The 18,812-nt window shown below is 39.5% G+C and overlaps 1 protein-coding gene across 1 annotated transcript in view; it reads left to right on the forward strand.

The window, feature by feature from the left end:
* The window catches only part of jph3b (junctophilin 3b), a 72,042-nt gene that overhangs the window by 18,331 nt on the left and 34,899 nt on the right, over positions 1 to 18,812 (forward strand). Inside the window, exon 2 of the mRNA XM_088339655.1 lies at positions 17,176 to 17,662. Within this exon, the coding sequence (XP_088195781.1) occupies positions 17,176 to 17,662 (487 nt within the window). The remainder of the gene's footprint in view (positions 1 to 17,175; positions 17,663 to 18,812) is intronic.

Consider the following 18,812-nt stretch of genomic DNA (forward strand, 5'->3'; position numbering starts at 1 on the left):
AACTCCACACAGAAGGGCTCAATCTCATGCCCTCAGAACTGTGCAACACACTCACTAACCGCTGCGTCGCCGTGCTACCCAAAACTTTATATGTAAAAGTCAAATTTTGTATGTAAGGCTAATATTATACAATAAGAGTGTGTCAGCCCAGGCCTGCAAGGCCTTCTGTAAAGGCCTAAAAAATATCTGAATTGTGTGATCTCATTCTATTTTGTTCATGAATACTTATTCAATAACTCCAAATTGTCTGTCAGCTCCCTTTTATTGCTTACCCCCTGGATGTATTGTTTCCAGTGTGCTCTCGTATTTAAGCACTGAACCAATCACAATTCAGCCGTTACTTGTTGCCAGGGCCAGAAATCTACCCGGAGGCATTTACAATCAGTTCTGCAGGCCCTGAGGCATAAAATAAGTGATGATAAAGCTGTTTGTTTAGCCAATCAGATTTCGAGTTGGTGACGCCTCGCCTTTTTAGCAGGTGTAAGTAAACATAGATAGATAGATAGATAGATAGATAGATAGATAGATAGATAGACAGACGGACGGACGGACGGACGGACGGACGGACGGACGGACGGACGGACGGACGGACGGACGGACGGACGGACGGACGGACGGACGGACAGACAGACAGACAGACAGATAGATAGATAGATAGATAGATAGATAGATAGATAGATAGATAGATAGATAGATAGATAGATGGATACTTTATTCAACAACATCAGCTAGGAGGCGGTAATGCACCAAGGTCTAAAATATGTTATTCTACTAAATTATTGTTTTTTTCACTCAACAGTGAACTTTCAACACGTTTAAACTTTGAACTTTTATACTAAACAACTTTAGTGTCAAGTAAATCAGAATTTCTGAAAACACAACCTAATGTTGATTAAAAATTTTGACTTTTTAGTGAAAGAACAAATAAACTATGAAACACTTGAATAGTTAGTAAAACACTTTATCCCTGAGAAGTACAAGAAACATAAATTAAAAATATTTTCAGATGTTCAAAAAAGGGTCAAATCTAAAACTATTTCGACTGTTTTTATACTCAACAAATCTAAAGTGAACAAAACAGACTCCCTGGGAGAAGATAAACATGCGTATTGACCAGTTCGAAGAGAAAAAAGCGTCTCGAAGGGAATTGGCTCTTGATTGGTCGGGAGCTGGCTCATGTTGTTCACCTCCAAGAGCCGGTACATAGAGCCCATTCGTTCGCAAACGACACATCACTAGAGGCCAATCATGAAGGCCTAGGTGTAAAATGTACAGCTCAACTAACGCAAAAATACAATAATATTATACAATAATTTGATTTATTTAAAATGTGAAAAAATGACAACCTTTTTTGTATTAAAACAATTTTGTTGTTGTGTATGACAAGGTTGTTTTAAATTGTATTACCGTATTTTCCGCACTATAAGGCGCACTGGGTTATAGGGCGCACCCCCAAAAAATAGTTTTTGGTCCTATATTTTCCATACATAAGGCGCACCGGATTAGAAGGCGCTACAATGGGAACGTCAACAAAACAGTCAGATAGTTCAGTCACACTTATTACCCCCTTAACATTCCGAAAGCTTGCAAATACGTGTCTCAGACATGTACGGAAACAGTGTCTGTACGATGTCACCAATCACTCAAATGCATCGTTCCAAATATTCGGAAGGTTAAAGTCTTGGGATCAAGAAATGCTAAACATTTCTTAGTTTCCATTTTATTTTTTGCTGGCAACTGTGTGGACAGCAAAGTAAGAATTTTATTGTGCAGGGAAACGGGGTTCTTTACTGTGCATATGACAATAAACACTTTGAATTGAATTGAGTTTAAAAATAGACTCATCACAGAAACATCAAGACCGTTCTAAAACAAGATACAGGGAAAATATAAAGCCGCATAGCTCACCTAAGTTCTCTTGCAGCCATCACGTTCAATAATGATACGCAACCATGGTCTTCTTACAACCGTGAGTGTAGTAAATCCAGAAGAGTAAAATATTTACAAATACAGAATAGTAAAAAATGTTTTCTCTATGCCGTAGTGCAACCCAACGTGTGATTCACATTCATCTTTTTCGGCCAATTGCAGGCTTTGTTTTGCCCCCCTTTAGCCTATGCATGCCTGTAAATGATGAAAAGGACCCGCCCCCTTTACTTTCGAATAACTTTAGCCAATAGTGACTGATTCAAATGATGATTGACACATTGGTTAGGAAATGAAACGCAGGTATATAAATCCCGGCATACACCGCGGACTACTTCGTCTTCGGGGGAAAATCTAGTCGGCGGCTGCTTGCCTTAGTTGCATGACTTTGCGACTTAATATTGATCCATATATAAGGCGCACTGTATTACAAGGCGCATGGTCAGCTTTTGAAAAAAAGGCTTTTAGGTGCGCCTTATAGTGCGGAAAATACGGTATTTTGTAATTGAGCTAAAAAAAGAAACGAGAGAGAAAATTAGACTTGACCTCTTTGTTCTGTTTTATTTACCAACTTGTTGAGATTTTTCCCCAAAAATAACTCCCCCAATAAACAGAAATCTTGTTAAAGGAAAAGATGCACATAAACACAATTATTTTTGAGTCCAAGTACTTGCCCCACCCCAAAATAATGCCTATCTCTACCTCCTGTTGTAGCATTAGTCAAATTAGTTTTTCCTAGTTCCACTCTTCTGAGTGACCTGATTCTTTTGGAAAGCACTATCAAAATTTGACTCTTTTTTTACGCGTCTTTTCATATTGCACATGCATTATATTTACAGTGCTTAACTCACAAAAATGTTGGTATTGTGAAGCATCTCTTCCTAATGCCAGAACAGTATGAGGACCAAAAGGTCTACTGCACAAAAACATACTGCATCAGCATCATAATGTAATACGCACATGCCACTGTTATGTAAGAGCAGTTATCATGTTTGAAATGTGGATTAGTGGAGCTGTCTGCCATCTCAAATTTGACTGAAACCTCTTTTTTGGCTATGCGCCAGGGATCAGAGCGTTGAGGAGGTTTGCCCAGAAAGCACTTTGTGGGGGCTCTTCTCTGGATTATCAGGAATGAGTGAAGATTAAAATGCCTGCCATATCACCAGTATGTATGAATTGATCTCCATGCATGCAAACATTTTGGGCTTTATTATTTCATAACAGTCAAAATGCTGCGAGTGAATTGCTACCATTTCAACAGAAAAAGCACAATACTCCTTTATGAAGGACCAAACCTGAACTATGCAAAAAAAATGTACAGGTAGATAAATACCTACAAATATAGACCCTATAAATAAATTAAAATAAAAATATTTTACAAGAAACAAAAACATGTGGGACACAATCGTGAAGTGGAACCAAGTTGTTTTAAAAGTTGATCTTATATTTTCAACAAAAGTATGGTTTTGCAAAAATATTGACCCGTTGGACCTGTGTGTCTTTTAGTCTCAGTTAATATAAAAATAGCGAGAGCATAAAACCGCTGCAAACCTACGTCCCAAACAAGGAGATAATTAATCAGACAAGCAACCAAGAGGCCAATGTTCCCTGTAATTTAGCACGGGTCTGAGCGTTCACACAAAGTCGGTGAGCAACGCTTGAAACAACAGTGAGCAACAGCAATCCCAAGTGTGGCAACTAAATCATTATCAAACATGTCCAAAACTTGACATCAAGTTACATTTTGCGGATTTTCCGGGCAATGCAAAATTATTTTTCTCTTTTGAATGAATTGACTCATGTACTGTTGCAAAGGTTGTACGGCCTACAAACGTCGTTTGTTCTTACAATTCTTTCACAAGATATCCATTTCTTTTTATTTCCTGATATATTTTGTCGCATAATATTAACATTTTTGGGGGCTTATTTAGTCGGTTGTAAGATACAGAACTGTACTTAATCACACTTTTTTGTGGAGGTACAATGTCGGCAACAAGATTCACTTGATATCATTGGAAATTATTTGAATTTTTTCTGTGTTTTTTTTCTCCTTTTTTTAAAAGTTCCTTTAAAAAAAATCTCATTGTCTTAGCTGTTACTTTTTTCTCTCTGTTCTCTATTTACTTTTTTCCTACGTTTCTTTCTTTTCTTTTTTTTCTGGCTTTTTTCTAAATTTTTCCTTCTTTTTTTCTCTTGAAATGAAATGAAATGATCTGCATTTATATAGCGCTTTTCAAGTCAAGACTTCCCAAAGCGCTTTACAGTGTGCTTCACATTTCCCAATAGCGGCCGTGCAGCCATGTAAGGCGCTAACCTGCTTATTGGGGGTGTTAGGGTTTCAGTGTCTCACCCAAGGACACTTCGACATGTAACACAGAGGGGCCAGGAATCGAACCTGCGATCCTTTTGTTTCTTTTTTTCTCAGCTTTTCACTACTTTTTCATTTTGGTATTTTTTCTTTTTTGTTCCCCCCTTCCTTTAAGTCATTTTGTGCACAATGTTACATAATATTTGGTCATGTTGGGATTAAAGAAGCAAAAACAACCCGAAGAGCTGTTTAGGACCCGAAAGAGCCGGTTCTTTTTAGTGAGCCGAGCCGATGAAGCCGGTTCTCGAAAAACTCTACTGACTTTACTCAACTTCGTTCTACTTCGACCTTGACTTCCAAATACCGCATTTAGAACACAGGTCAGGGGAACCCTTGTATTTTTACCTCCATGCACTGTAACTTTGACTTAATTTGCTTTTTGAAATGTAATTTCGAGCCCTGATTTTTGTGAACTGGCTAGATTTTCTTGTGCCTGGAAAAGCTCTGGGTAGTGCGCAATTGCTGGGCGTGAATTGTTTTAGGACAACAGGTTTTCCTTCTCGATGTACTATCAACATGCTTCTTCTCCACTGATGAAGACATATGAGGTGCACAAGGTACAGCCAGTTTATAGTACTTCACATCACGTTGGCAACCGTAAATGTTGAACTATTAGATACAGCGTCATAAGGCTGCAGTGTTTTTACAGTGAGCAAATACATTACCATGAAAGTATTTTGGGGCTTTAATAGCTCGTGTCTTTGTACTCTCTTGTTCCATTCTAATTCTAAAACCAAGCTCATAAAATACAATATTACAGTATTCAACTATTTGCATTGAATATTCCTGCTGTTTTATTTGCAAAATTATTTTATGGTTTCACCTTGCCCCCCTTTAATAATAATTTAAATAAGGAAGTAACATACAGAGCAAAATATCTGAAAAGTTGTCATCAATATCACATACAGATATCATTAGTACTTCAAATTTCCTACTACAAAATACAGTACAAAAGAAAAATACTACTGCAGTAATACTGCAAAACAAAATCTCAAATTTAGTGCTGAAAAAAAAGAACCTAAAATATTAGCTTGCTTTAATTGTGAGTGTATCAAAAGCAAAATGATGAAACACATTTTTTAAAAGGAAATATAAAGTGTAAATGCCTTCATTTATATTCATTCATTAATAATATTATCTTCAGCATCTGCCCTTTGGCCAATTATTTAAACCAAATGCAGCCTATTTTTTTTTTAATAAGAAGCAAAAATACATGAACCATCACATAAACATGATTTTTAAATAATCCTTGGTCGAAAAAAAATAACTTTAATTTTACAGAACATGAGCCTCACCTCAAAGCAAAATTGTCTGACATTTTGTTGCTACGGGTAACCAGACACCTAAAATGCAGTTGTGAATTCTTTCTTGTACTTTTAGCCCTCATTATTTGTTGCACAACACAATAGAGCAACATCTAGCAGTCACACTATCCATTTAATTGTGCGTTTATTAAATGGGAATTTACTATTCCTTTATTATGTTAAATGGCCACTAGAGGGCATTTAATCCCGTCTGTCCTGTCCTGTCCGGTATCTTGCTCCAGTATCCGATATTGATCCCGTCTGTCCTGTCCGGTATCTTGCTCCAGTATCCGGTATCGATCCCGTCTATCCCTTCCTGTCCGGTATCTTGCTCGTGTATCCAGTATCAGGTATCTATCCCGTCTATTCCGTTCTGTCCGGTATCTGCTCGTGTATCCTGTATCTGGTATTGATCCCGTCTGTCCTGTCCGGTTTCGATCTCGTCTGCCTCTGACTTCCTGTTTTCTCGCGCCTGACTTCTCTGTCTTTCTTCTTCAGCCCAGCGATCGCCGAATCACTGGCGGTTTTGTTCACGCGCATGACTTCCCCATTTCTGTAAAATAAAGCTTGTGTGTAAACGTTAAGCGTCTGGGTCCTCCGTCTGTTCGGGTTCTGACACAGGTATCTCCAATCACCACATAACTGTCCCTAATTACCTATACTGTATTAAGACTTTATAAGGACATTTTGGACTGAACAAGAAGTAGGGTCATTTGCACTGTATCCTGTTTTTAGTTTGGACATTTTGTTATTTGGCATACGCCCACTTGGTGTTCTTCGCATTTCCTCGCTAGCTTTGTTTTCATTTGTTTCTGGTTTCTTGTTTGAACATTTTGCAAGTAATTTAGTGCCCCTTTGTTTGTTTGTTACTTTGTTCCTTGCATTTCCATTTCCGGTTTCAGTCTTTGTCCTGGTTTGGACTTTGTTGGGTATGATTTTGTTAGAACATGTTATTTGTTACGTGTCCCCTTGGTATCAACACGTCTACCCAATCACTAGTTAATTGTTGATTGCATTCACAATAGTTCTGGTGACTGGTGATTTAAATAAATCTACAAAGGAGCTGTTTAGGGAATGGTGATGTTCTATTTTTGTACACCGTGTACGTGCACTTGGGTGTTAAAACCAAATTCCGTCTGCAGAATCATCGGACAGCTTGTTTGGCACATTATGCCGCACAATGCGGAGCCTTTTGTTGCAGCACGGACATTTTCTCATAAACAAGCCACCTCACCTGGAAATAAACTAAATATGAGGCCTGCGGGAAGCAGCTCTCGGAGGTGGCATAACAGAATTTTGATGAATTTGATCAAGGCTCAGGAATACAGAATTTTGAGTTTTTTTAACTGGCGGTGGCGGTTGATTCCACAAGGACACTAATGTGTGGAAACAAAGATCTTAGAATGTGCCTCACCTGTCATCATGGAAATATAAAAATAGAAATGTATTAAACGGGTATATTTAATCTGTGTTAAAGTTCTTTTGGATTTTACGTCACAATTTTAGTATTTCGGTTTTTTAAAAATCGCTGAATTTTCACATTCTATTATAAAAATGATTTATACAATTACCATATTTTTGCACTTGCGCACCCTATATAATAAGTTGTACCCCTAAAATACAGCCATTTGTTATATGTTTTTCAAATACAACGCACATTGACTACCAGGGTTGGGTAGGGTTACTTTAACTGGATTACTTTCAATTACTTTTGGATTACTCCAGTACCAAATATGCTAATAAAAGACAAAAGAAACTAAATATGAATAAAATGATGACTCACAACATGTGGTTAGCTTTCTCTCCTGGCCTTGATCTCTTTGATCTCCGGCAAAACTAACATCAAATGCGACAGAAAAAAAATGAAAATAAATCCAAACAGCTTGCCAACATCATTTTTGCCGTTCCATGTATTCCGTTACTCCCCAAGCCTGCACAAAATTTAGCAATTTTATTCATATTTAGTCTCTTTTGTCTTTTATTAGCATATTTGGTATTGGAGTAATCCAAAAGTAATTGAAAGTAATCCAGTTACAGTAACCCTACCCAACCCTGTTGACTACCATAGTTATTCATGTTTTACAGTGTATTAGCGCTGTCACGGACCAGGAACGGTGACGGGACTCAATTGCATTAGTTTTACTCAGTTTTATTCAGAAGAAGGAAAGGACTTGCACCCACGATCCGGGGATCGTCGGTCACGGGTAACAGATCGCTGGGAACGCGGAAATGGCACTTCCGTGTCGAGCGTAGGCAATATCGAGAGCAAGGAAAAACAGGTCGATGGCCGGGACGGAGGAGCAAAAACACAAAAGGGTCCAGAAAAAAGGTCGGCAACGGGAATCAGACAGAACAACAGGGCAGGATAGACTCAGGAGTCACAAAAGTTTGCCTAGCGTGTAGCGTAGATTCACGAACGATCCGACGAGTGTTGTCAGGAAGGCGGGGGTTTTAAAAAGAGGAAGCAGCCAATCAGAGCCCGCGGCGCCAACAGAGCAGACTCAGGTGCCCCGCATCAGTAATCATGACAAGCGCAAGGATCGATCAGTCGCAAAATTGCACTGAAATGACCCAAATAGCAAAACATATCAAACTCAGATTACCTGAAAACTAACCACTGGGCCACCATTGGTGCAGGTGGCACATAAAAAAGCATTAGATTTGATCTCATTATCACACTATTTTTAGTCAGCCAGAAGCGAAAGTTAGAAAAGGGAGAAAATAAAGATCCTCCTGAAAATTATAAATAAACACAAAAAAAGCACAACAAGAGAAACAACTCCTTGGTGTATCTGATGATGAATCGGACTTTGCGTTTATTTATATTTTTCAGGACATCCTTTTGTTTTTATCCATTTGGCCCTGCAAGTAAAAATAGTGTGATAAAGACATAAAACCTAATGCTTTTTCTAACGTTCACCGTATCACCGGTGTTCTAAAGGTTATGTTTCAGCCCTCTCATCACCGCAACCCAGGCTTGATTCCCGTTTCATACAATGGTTTGTAAATTTGGTCAGTGTGAGAAACTTATAGTTTGATTATAGTTTGAATGTGCTTTTTTACGATTTTATCCTCAAAGGTACCTGAACGAAGCCAAAAGATTATATCCAGGTGTTGTTTGTCTTTCGTTAGAATTGTATCAGCTTAGGTAGTTAATTTTTCCTTTTAGACACGGAGACTGTGCCTCAAGGGGTTTAGGGACTTCATTTACAAATTAAGGCAATAAGACATTTTTTTCTATGCTACAGTTCATATATTGCTTTGTCATTCCGCCGATCAAATGATCAATAAGATGTAGATTCATGTACTTGTAAATCTAACAGCGCCTCACAAGACCCTCACATCACCGCATGTCACTAGTTGGAAAACTTGCTAAAGTCACAGCTAGGATTTGTGATTACCTAAAGTAGTCTTTGATTTGTATTTGTATTCACACTCACAATGGTTATCACACATTTTATTAATGTTCACTTTCAAAATCCCCAAAAAGAAGTTCGGTAGCACTTTTCACTAAATTTGGGCAGGGAAGAAAGTAGTGACATAACATATTTTAATTTTAAAACATTTTAATATGGGAAGCAAATATCTCCAAGCAACAACCACGTAGAAGAACATCAACTCAGACTTCAGTAAACTGAAAGGAGTTTAGTCCAAGAGGCAAAGTTATTTTTTTGGTACCTAATTGGGAGTATTTTCAAATGCACGACCAACAATTACCACTACTCCATTACCATGTTTACATAATAACATTTTCTTGTGGGAATTAGCTGCTGGGGCTACTGTTTTTTTTTTTTGCATTTCCATTCTACATACGAATCAGGACAAAATCAGAATAAACCTTCAGGCTCAGTTGCTGCGTGCATAGATGCAGTCATTATTACCATTTTCCTTTTTTGTCAAAGGAAGCCATTATTTTTGAATCATTAAGATCAATTAGGTGTGAGGACAAAAACTGGACTTTTAATGGCTTGCTGGTTCCTTGAAAACACTGCAACTACTAGGAAGATCTTTTGGTTTTCTGCCTATTATTTTAGTTTGGGAGTGAATACAAATGGGTCAGAATCATTAACTATGTATACAACATTTGCGTTTTCTTATACAACTTAAACAACAAAAGATAAATGTAGCTAAAGGAATGTATTTACAGCATTTTAAGAAGACCAGAAAGAAGGTACAACCACTGACTAGGAAACCAAATACAATTAATCACAACATCTGTAAAGTTGACTGTTTTTGGTTGTGTATTTCTCAGACTTCCATGCTATGAAATTAACCTGTTTTTATATTCCTAATATAAAAACAATCATCACACACATACACATAGTCACGTTTCAAAGATCAGTCTAATTCCATTATTTGTAAATACGTTTCTCAATTTTTTTTCATTTTATTGTGAAGTCGCGCTTATGTGTGACTTCGTTTCCTGTGTATGTGTGATGAAATAAACCATGCCTACTGACCGATTGTTGTCAGCACGCCCGGGGAACCTGGGAAGATGGCCGCTCGGCCGTGTTGGCTCCATTTGCGAGGGAGGTTAAAACTTCAATAAGTGTTTTTATCTGAGTAATTCTGCCAACAGAGAGTTTATAACTTGTATATCTCTCACAACATCACAACGAAAAGAATGATAAAGCTGTCAGGACCAGAACGGAACTTTACGTTTTTCACAAGTTTTATTGAAGGAAAGCGAAAGGGCTGCGCCCATGATCCGGTGTTCGCTGGACGCGGGAAGCAAGTCGCTCTTGTACTCGGATCGTGCTCCGAACGCGAAAAGTGGATCTTCCGTAGCGAGCGATGGCGGTGTCAGGGACGGAAAAAAACGGGTTTGGGAGAGCAAGGTGTGTCGGGGTCGTAAGCGAGTCGTAAGCCAGAACGGGAGGGTAGACAAAGTCGGGGACAAAAAGAGGTCGTAAGCCGGGATGGGAGAGCAGACGTGGTTAGGATCAAAACGTGCCGAAGCCGGAGACAGACGGGAGCATAAAACGGGAGAGGTGGGAGTCAGGGTCGGAAAAGGCTTGCCTAGTGTTCACTGAGGTTCGCAGATGGACTAACAAAAGGGCAGGACTGGGTTCAAATACTGACAGGGACCCAATCAGAACCCGCGGCAGTTAGCGCCAAATGAGCGGGCACAACTGAGTCAGTAATCATGACAAAAGCGACTCAAAGTGACCAAAGCTCATTTACAGTACTTGCCAAGCCCTCCTTTTTTCATCGTCCGAGTCAGTTGGTGCCAATGGAGCAGGCTCAGGTGCCTCGCATCAGTAATCATGACAGGATCAAGCCGGGATATGTTTATTTTGGCTAAATTTAGCCTTAAATTGGTTGCATGAAAGCAGGTTACATTTAGCTTGGTTCGGTTACTATCGTGATTTATCATCTACAGCTCCAGACCAGGCTAACAACAAGGCTAAGATTATCAGCTTGGATACATCTGGCACGTCTACTGACATGTTTTTTAAGTTAATGGGTCTTTATAGATATGTTGCATTATTTTGAATATTCTGCACATTTTTTCCTTTACTCATGGGCTATAATGTAATTTTATTAAACTCTGTAGACTGTATAATTGCAACAGTCAGTTGACTGAGTAAATTTATTGCTGTCAGGCTGTGTTTTATTGATATACCAATTAGGATTGCTTGTCACATTGCCAGAACAGCTTTGATGGACATGTGTATTATTGTGTGACGCAAAACTTGATAAGCTGGTATCAATAAAGTCTTTAACAAGGGCAATAAAATATGTATAAATATATATAGGTCTAACTCCATAAGAGAGATATTTGTTATTGATGAGGGATCAATAAAACAAAAGAAAAACAGAAACCATTAAATGGAAAATAATTAGAACTACAATTGCCGTTAATGTTATCGATAACAACGTAGTGAACATCTTTTGAAGAGATTAGACGGGGCACTCCAGGATAAACATTTGATAAAAGAAGAATGGTAGGATAAACAAGCAAACATTTGTCTTTGCCTTTATTGCATCAGCCAGGAATCAAACCCTGGCTTCCCATGTGGCAGGCAAAGATTCTGCCACCAAACCAGGGACTCACTTTTTGTAATCTATGTATATCTTGGTAAAACTCCACAAGGAACTGTAAAAGACCGTAAAAGACTCATGCATGACACTTTTCCATTTTGGATTCGTGATGTTGAGATCGATCCTAGGGGTCTATTTGAGGGTGCCATAAAGCTGCAATTTTCCCTACTGTGTCTAGCTAGCTTGACATAGCCACGGCTTTTCATCCTGGCTGGGAAAACGTGCAACCGATTCAACCAAAATGCGCTGGCCAGATTTGACCGAACTGTGCTTATTCAGTTAGCCTGGATTTCTCTTTCCTATTTTTTTGCAATACCTACCTGAACCCAGTCAGACTATTCCCTGCATGTAACTCTTGTCTTTTGATTTTTAAGTCTGTATGAAAAGCTAACAAAAGCAATTTACAACATTTATTTTGCATTTTGGAGTGAGTGTGTAATTGTTTAACCCTTGGATTTTCAGTCAGGGAGAAGAACGGTGAAAGAGCAATACTGTGTCGGTTCAGTGTTGTTTCCGCAGCTTTGATCCCCCACGTTCATGCTCTTTTGCAAGGCTGTCTCATGCTACAGTGCTCGCGACCTGAATTTTAGGCCCATATGATTCAAGAGTGCTTCCTGTTGGCCTCCAGGCTCAATCTGTAAAATCGTTTTGGCATGTGAGTTGCAAATGTATGCAGAGGAAGCTTTACATACCCTGGTCCTTCTTTACGATCAGAGTCAAAGTTTGGGCTGGTTTTAAAGATAATCTCTTGCGTAGCCAGTCTTCGGAGGAAGCATAAATCACAGCACATCCGTTTGACTATTAAGTTAAATTCTGCCTTTGTACCTTGTTCTTGAGATTGCATGTTTTCAGTCACAGGGTAGCATTAAACTGCTGTATTTTAAAAGGAAATATGTCAGTACTGCCAAACTCACGCAGCACTAAGTCCGATTTTTCAGCACCATGGAAAGCGACGTTGAGCCATATGCTGTTGTATAATTCAGTAAATCCACCCTTACATTGCAAAAATGTTTTAGCACTTTCCACAGGCTTAACTTTTTTACATTCATTTTTCAGTTTCATAAACCAGAATTTGAAATATCAAAAAAAAAGGTTTTTTTGCCTTTTATTTAAGCAAGAATTTGACATTACAGTAACCATTTTTCACGTGGATTGCGTTCAAAAAAGGACCACCATCGTCAAAATCCACGAAATAGAATCATTTATTTATTCCACTTTTTTTAATTAATTGTTTTAATCCTCATTGAAACCCATGAACACACCCTATTTACAGGCTCACACATTTGTTTAGCAAAAAAAATACTTTACTGCATATAAATAACTTCTGTACAGTTAATTTATCATCTTCAAAATAATCTTGCTGCTATATTGCACAACTGATTCAAGGCACTACCTCATTTTGTTTTGCCATAGCTTAGAGGTTATTAGAAAACAATATTTACCATGTGGAGGGGTCCAACTTTGTCAGTGATAGAAAGCATCTTCCTCTGCCTTTTGATGTTTTTGTTGGTCCAGAACGTTTTGTTGACTTAACCTCAAAACACAAAAATTTGATTGTTGCCAAAGTAAGTTTTCACGTTGGTTATTAAAAAGGGTTTGGGGGATGCGGTATTTGTTTGATTTAGTTGAATTTTGAGTAGTTTTCGTATGGCGGTCATAATTTATAGCCTTGTAAGTATATCGAAAGCCAGCATTCACCTTGAACAAGCTATGCTATGTTGATGTTTAATAACATGCTAATCCATTCACAATGCTGGGTGAATGCTTGTATGTACTTTGATCTGTCTGTCATATGGTCATACAGCTGTGTCCTGATGTGATTACAAAGGCCTGAGCAGATGTGTTGTCCAGATGTCATCGATGCAGGCATTTTTCTGCGGGGCCATGCGAGAAGAAAAGACACTGCCCGAAGGGCTACAAAAGCAGGCCTATGTTTGCAACATAAAAAAATTAAACTTGTACTTATCATAGGTGATGTGATGCAATCCAGACAACGTAATAGTGAGATTATGCGTGTGTGCAGGGATGCATGTAAAAATGTACATTGCTAATGTAGATAAAACCGACGGTGCTCATCATCAAGGGGTGGGCTGTGTCTGCATTGCTCGTGCCAGCTTTCAATAGCTTGTTCAGCTAGCCTACCTAATAAGCATTGCTTGGACTTTAGTTGGCATCTTTCACTGAAAAACTCACTACGTCATGCCAATTATTATTTGATGTATCTGATGATGAATCAGACTTTGAAATAAATACATAGTAGATTAACTGTTGTTTTTGTATTGTATTTTACATTGTCAATAAATGATTGTATAGTGGCTAAACGTGCTAAACTACATATGTCACTTACAATCATTAGATTAGAACAGAAGAATAAAATATCATTTATTGTCATTGTATGTTAAGAGGGGACTGTATGAGAGTGTGATTGTACCGAATGTGTTGAATGGTGCAGAGACTTGGAGCCTGAACGCAGATTTAAGAAGGAAGTTGAATGTTTTTGAGATGAAGTGTTTGAGGACTATGTTAGGAGTGACAAGATTGGATAGACTGAGAAATGAAATTGTGAGAGACAGAACTGGAGTAGTCGTGGAACTGAGCAATCCTGTTGATAAGAGAGTACTCGGTTGGTTTAGACACATGGAGAGGATGGATAAGGAGCGAATGTTGAAGAGGATCTACAGAGCAGAAGTCAATGGAAGGAGACTAAGAGGAAGGCCGCGATTGACGTGGATGGATGGTGTTATGAGTGCACTGCAGGAAAGAGGTCTAAATATAATGGAAGCTAGAGCTCTTGTTGGTTATAGAAAGGAGTGGAGAGGTGTTGTGAAAGGATAGTGGGATTGTGGACGCGTTCTTAATGATGGGCTGGGCACCCGTATGATGCGGCAGGGGTAAACCAGTGAAAGCTGTCGGGCCCTGCTGTTGAACAAAAGAGTGTGTTGTGTCACCCTGACCCGAGTGACATGGCCGCTTTCTGGTGTCCCATTTCATCTGGAGGGACGAAAGCATGACCAACTTGGGTGCCGAGGTGCCTAACTTGTTTGGGTGTTTGGGCAATTGGGTTGGCCATGGTCCCAAAATGTTTGTGTTTTTATGCTATTTATTTCCCTTTTATTTTCTTTTTTATTGTATGTGTGTGTCTTGCTGTCGGTCACCCCTCTTGAGGGATATGACCAAGGTAGATAGAAAGATAGATAGATAGATAGTATTATGTGAAATGCACAAGGAAATTAACATTTGTCTATAGTATTGTGGATAAAAATAGCGTGCTGATCAGATAAAATTCAATGCTTTTTCATAAATGATCATTATCCCTGATGGTCCAGTGGTTAGGAATCAGCATTTCGAGCGCCGTGACCTGGATTCAATTCCCGTTGCATCCAATTGCTTTAAACAGCATCAATAATATGCGGTCTGCTGTCTTGGTTCTATAACACAGGCAACAAAACAATTGGTTTATAAAAGTGGCTTCGATCAGCATTTCCTACTTCTGTGACGCTTCAACCTGCCAAGGAAATAAATGGTTGTGTTTACAACCCAGAGAGAAGGGAGAGTAGCTGCATTCCATACATGGCCATGTAGTTTGGTTTAGTGCCTTTGCAACAGAATGATTCACAGACCTCTTACATCACAGCTTTGACAGACGGGATGGATCACTTGTACTCTATTGGGACGCACTTCCGGTAGAGAGAGAGAGAGAGAGATGGAGAGAGTGAACATGTGTGTGATTGTAAATGAGTGCGTGCATGTGTGTGGTCGAGGGAGAAGCTAAATGATGGGAACACTCATACACAGATGCCCTACTTTCCAGCAACACTTTGAGAAATAAGTCTTAAGATGCAGCAATGCATTCTGTAACAGAAGTAGAAATGAAACAAGTGAAAGTAGCACCTCACGGCTTATTGTGTACAAAATAGTGTGCGTAATACACATCCAATTATGGTAAGTTATGCCTAGATTTCTCCAGAAGACAATCAAGTCTGAAGTTATTGAGCCCTGGTTGGTGAATTTGGTAGACGGATCAGCAAACTGAAGGAGTTCTAGACACTTTGGTGACTGAACCAAAATAAGCTTTAGACTAGTGTTTCAAAACTGGTGGGTCACAAACCAATTTGGAATCGCAGACTTGTTTTTGGTGGGTCACAGACCTTTGCCATGGCAAAATACTGCTTAGTAAAATAAAACAACTGAGGTTCAATTACACTCCGTAACAGTAGATGGCGACAATGTCAGTAAATGAGTGATGCCACTTACCATTTACACTACAGATAGATAGATAGGTAGATAGATAGATAGATAGATAGATAGATAGATAGATAGATAGATAGATAGATAGATAGATAGATAGATAGATAGATAGATAGATAGATAGATAGATAGATAGATAGATAGATAGATAGATAGATAGATAGATAGATAGATAGATAGATAGATAGATAGATAGATAGATAGATAGATAGATAGATAGATAGATAGAGGTAGATAGATCGAGATAGATAGATAGGGATACATGGATAGATAGAGATAGATACTTTATTCATCCCCTTAGGGAAATTCACTCTTCCAGCAGTGTTGATTATTAACAGATTAACAGGATGGCCTCGGGGTGCTGTGTTGTAGTTTAGCAACAGCGGAGTGGATGATGTCACACACTAGGCCGAAAGTTCGACGTCTCTGCAGCAGATGTAAATCTCGTGTTCACGTAGATACCGAGTCCGCCTCCTCTCCGCTTCCCGCAGGCTTTTGTGTCTCTGTCTGCCCTAACAGCGCTGAAGCCGGGTAGCTCCACGTAAGCGTCCGGGATGCTAGACGTGAGCCACATTTCCGCAAAACACAGCAAACTGCACTCCCTGTACGCTTTGATGTTTTTCACCAGCACAGCCAGTTTGTTCCTCTTATTTGGTAGAGAGTTCGCATTTCCCATGATTACGGACAGTACCGAATGCTTATATCGCCGCTAGCCACTTAGCCTTCACCTTAGCTCCGGCTCTGCAGCCACGATAGGGCCCCCTCATCACGCCGGCACGAGAAATCTTGAGGGCAAGGAGTTGATTCCTCGAATAAAGGCATTTTTGTGCGTTAAAACCCATAACCATAGGATAGAAAGTAATCCAAAGTGTAGTTGTGAAACGGGACGAAAAACACCGACGATAGAAGCAGACAACAAAAACAATAAATCACAAAAAAAAAAAAAACACAGGGCTGCTGGAAAGGCGGCTTTGATAAGCAAGGCATATGGCTACCAAAGGGAGTGTAATTACTCTCACTATTTACACAGTGTGTTACTTTTCTGTACTAGACATTCCCTGCTTACTTTTTTAAAATGTAAGAAATGGACATGAATGAGTTCATTTTCATGGCTGTTTAAGCCAAAACCTGAAATCCGGTGCAGCTTGTACAAAACAAAGTTGAGGCTCTTCCTTAAATTTGCACATACGGCTTTTAATCAGGTGTGCTCCGTATTCTGGAATGTTTGGTAGAGAAACGGTATAAGTGTTGGGATGCAGCTGATTTTGTTTTTTCATTTTCCAGGAACATTTCAGGGCCAGTGGGTCGGAGGGATGCGGCACGGCTATGGAGTTCGCCAAAGTGTCCCATACGGCATGGCGGCCGTCATCCGCTCTCCTCTCCGTACTTCCATCAACTCCCTCCGATCCAGTTCGGAACAGAGCAACGGAACCGCCCTAGTGGACCGTAGCGGCGCAGTTCTCCCTGCTCCTCCTGCTCTTCCCGGTTCCTTGTCCACCAGCGTCTCCATGTGCAGCACAGGAAGCAGTGGCAGCAGCCCGGCCGTCTCTCGAGGGGGCTTCGTACTGACGGCACACAGCGAAAGCGAGCTCCTGAAGGGGAAGCGCAAGAGCGGATTGTTCAGGAGGTCCATCCTGTCCGGGCTTAAGCTGAGGAAGTCTGAGTCCAGAAGCTCTCTGGCTTCTCAAAGGTCCAAACAGAGTTCATTCAGAAGCGAAGCTGGGATGAGCACTGTGTCTTCAGCTGCGTCTGATATCAATTCCACAATCAGGTAAGATGTTGCAGAGGAGGTCATTGGGGTGTGTTACTCAGTGTTCTCATTTACCTGCGTCCCTGCGTCCAAGACACATCATTTTTGTTGGGGACGCATAGTGTCAAGTCAACGTGCGTCCCCGGGACGCAACTTTATTGACACAAAATTGTCATTTTTACCCGATTACATTTTTTTTTAACAAAGATTTACCGCACTCCAAACTTTTCGTCAGGCAGATCCGCCATTGTTGTTTTGGTCTCGCGGTTCGAGTTTTCGTCTGCACGCCGATCTCGAGTTGTCTGGTGAAAAGTCCGTCTCTTTTTAGAGAAGCGGCTTTTTCGGCTCAACTCATTCAAGAGAGCCCGCTCTCAAACGGCTCACTTGCTTTGATACATGTTGTATAAAGAAGTTAAGAAAAAAAGGAAGTATAAAAGGAAAAAATGAAAAAAAGACAGGTTTGTGGTTATCCCTTTAATCGGTATTTTACCACCAATAATTTGATGCAGAAAATGAATTAATAATTTGATGATTAAAACTGAATGAATATATAGATTTTTATTAAATATTTGTCACCGATTTACAATTTCAACCTCGATAACAATAAATTTTGGGGACCCATAGATTTCTGTTGGGACCCATAGATTTTTGAGCATGCGAGTCCCCGGGACTCATCACTTTTCAGAGGTAAAATGAACACTGATCATACAATTACAATAAATATGTCATTTGCAAAGCTTACAATAGTATAGAACAGGCATATTGAACTCTGTTTGTCTTGGGAGCTGGATCCAGACTGTATGTTCTCAGGTGGGCTGGATCAGTAAAATGTCAATACCAAAAATTTGGCTTTGTTTTTCAGTACTATGCTTTATCATTCAGCGTACTTTTGTAGCCTACCTTACAAATTATAATCGCGGATGAAAAATATGATCTTTTGTAAGCACAAGATGCTTACACACAAATGATGGAAAATAATTTTTTTCATGTTTGGCATTAAATGTGTAAACAAATTGTTTGTTTTTGTAGTTGAATGAATGCAGCTTTACGTATAAAGTCAAGTCATGTTCATTTCTTTAGACCTTAATCACAAAGAGTCTCAGAGGGCTGCACACACCACAGGTTATTGCAAACCACAGACTATTATGACACCATCCCCTGATCTAAAACC

This window comes from Urocampus carinirostris, chromosome 7 (assembly GCF_059441175.1).
Source record: "Urocampus carinirostris isolate Australia breed hairy pipefish chromosome 7, RoL_Ucar_1.0, whole genome shotgun sequence".
NCBI classification, from domain to species: domain Eukaryota; kingdom Metazoa; phylum Chordata; class Actinopteri; order Syngnathiformes; family Syngnathidae; genus Urocampus; species Urocampus carinirostris.